Consider the following 1,407-nt stretch of genomic DNA (forward strand, 5'->3'; position numbering starts at 1 on the left):
GGCGGGGCGGGGCGGCGTGGGGGGTGCGGTATGTGCGGGGGGCGCGGCAGCTGCGGGCGCGGAGCCCGAACGTCTGCTCGCTGCGCTGCTCGACCTCGCCACCCTCACGCGATTGTTGGGACGACTTGCTCCCGCGCTTCTTGCCGGTAAGACAATACTATTCTTGTATTTACTGTCCCATTTCTGTATAATTAAAAACCGATTTGCGAGATCCTTAAAAAAATTATGTACAGTAGAACATAAGTTATCGATTTTCTGTAACGAATTGCATCACTTAAATGGCAATGAGTTAGTCTATCCTTTGAACCCTAATGAGTTTAATTATTTCTAATTAAACGACTCTGCTAGCGGCACTCATTCTTATACCCAATAGGTCCGATTGTGAAGTATATATTGATTTAAGTTGTGTATTACAGAAGCGGAAGGTGGTCGTGGCGCGGCTGCGGGCGCGGCGCTGCTGGAACGTGCGGCGGCCGCGCTGGCCGGAGCCGCACTGACGCGCCCGCACCGCGCGCACTCGCATACGCACGCACACGCCCACGCCTTCGTACAAGTGTACGTATACTACGTCATACTTTGCTTTCCTAGCAATATTGAATTAAATCTTTCAATTTTTTATTTACCTCCACTATCTAAAAAATTGTTGAATGAGTAATTAATTAATTTTAGAATTATATTAAGACCAAGGTAAATAAAATCTAATATCTTTATTTTACCCCTGGTGAGTGGTAACTCTGTATTGTGTATATTTTAGGCACGCAGAAATGTTTGCATGTATGGGCGCGTGGTGTTGCTACGCCACGGATTGCAATGTGCCGATACAAACTATGGAAGGCCTTTTCAACTCTGCAGTGCCGTTTTTAATACCACATGAAATGGCTGTAAGTTTTTCTATTTCTTCTATTTAAGAGGCAAAATAAAATTATTACTATTTTATTTATTAAATAAAAATAAATTTCAGGAGCCTCCCCTGCTTTGTCACGCAGCCGCACATCTGTTGCTGAGTCTCTCAAAGAATGTAAAGTTCACCAATGATCCCATACTACTGGTGGGTGACTTATATAACCACGCTCAACGCTCACTGCATTACTTGGAACCGAAGGTAATTTATTTTGCATTACCTTAACGGCTAATATTATCGTTATTCCATCACCGGTTCGGGAGTTTGAATTTTTTCGGCCCGAACCTAGACCTTAGTTGCAACGGTTAATGAATAGACAAAATAGAGGAGTTATTAATAAATTTCAAATAATATTCACATTAAATAATATTTGCATATAAAGTTAAAAAGAGGTTGTATTGAAGAACAGAATTAAAATACATATAATGTATGTTGTCAGACAGCGGGCGTGGTGCGCGAGGCGCTGCTGTCGTTGTCTCTGTCTCGTGGTGTGGCGGGCGGCGCTG

General features: G+C 43.3%; 1 protein-coding gene across 1 annotated transcript; it reads left to right on the forward strand.

Moving 5' to 3' along the window:
• Positions 1–50: 50 nt before the first annotated feature.
• On the forward strand, positions 51–1,401 carry LOC106122957 (uncharacterized; the record flags this gene model as incomplete). Its single annotated transcript, XM_013319105.1, has 5 exons — positions 51–146; positions 417–555; positions 755–881; positions 962–1,102; positions 1,341–1,401. Coding segments are annotated over 5 exons (564 nt in total), but the record flags the coding sequence as incomplete, so codon positions are not given.
• Positions 1,402–1,407: the final 6 nt, after the last annotated feature.

Source organism: Papilio xuthus, unplaced genomic scaffold, assembly GCF_000836235.2.
Source record: "Papilio xuthus unplaced genomic scaffold, Pxut_1.1 DF826702.1, whole genome shotgun sequence".
NCBI lineage: Eukaryota > Metazoa > Arthropoda > Insecta > Lepidoptera > Papilionidae > Papilio > Papilio xuthus.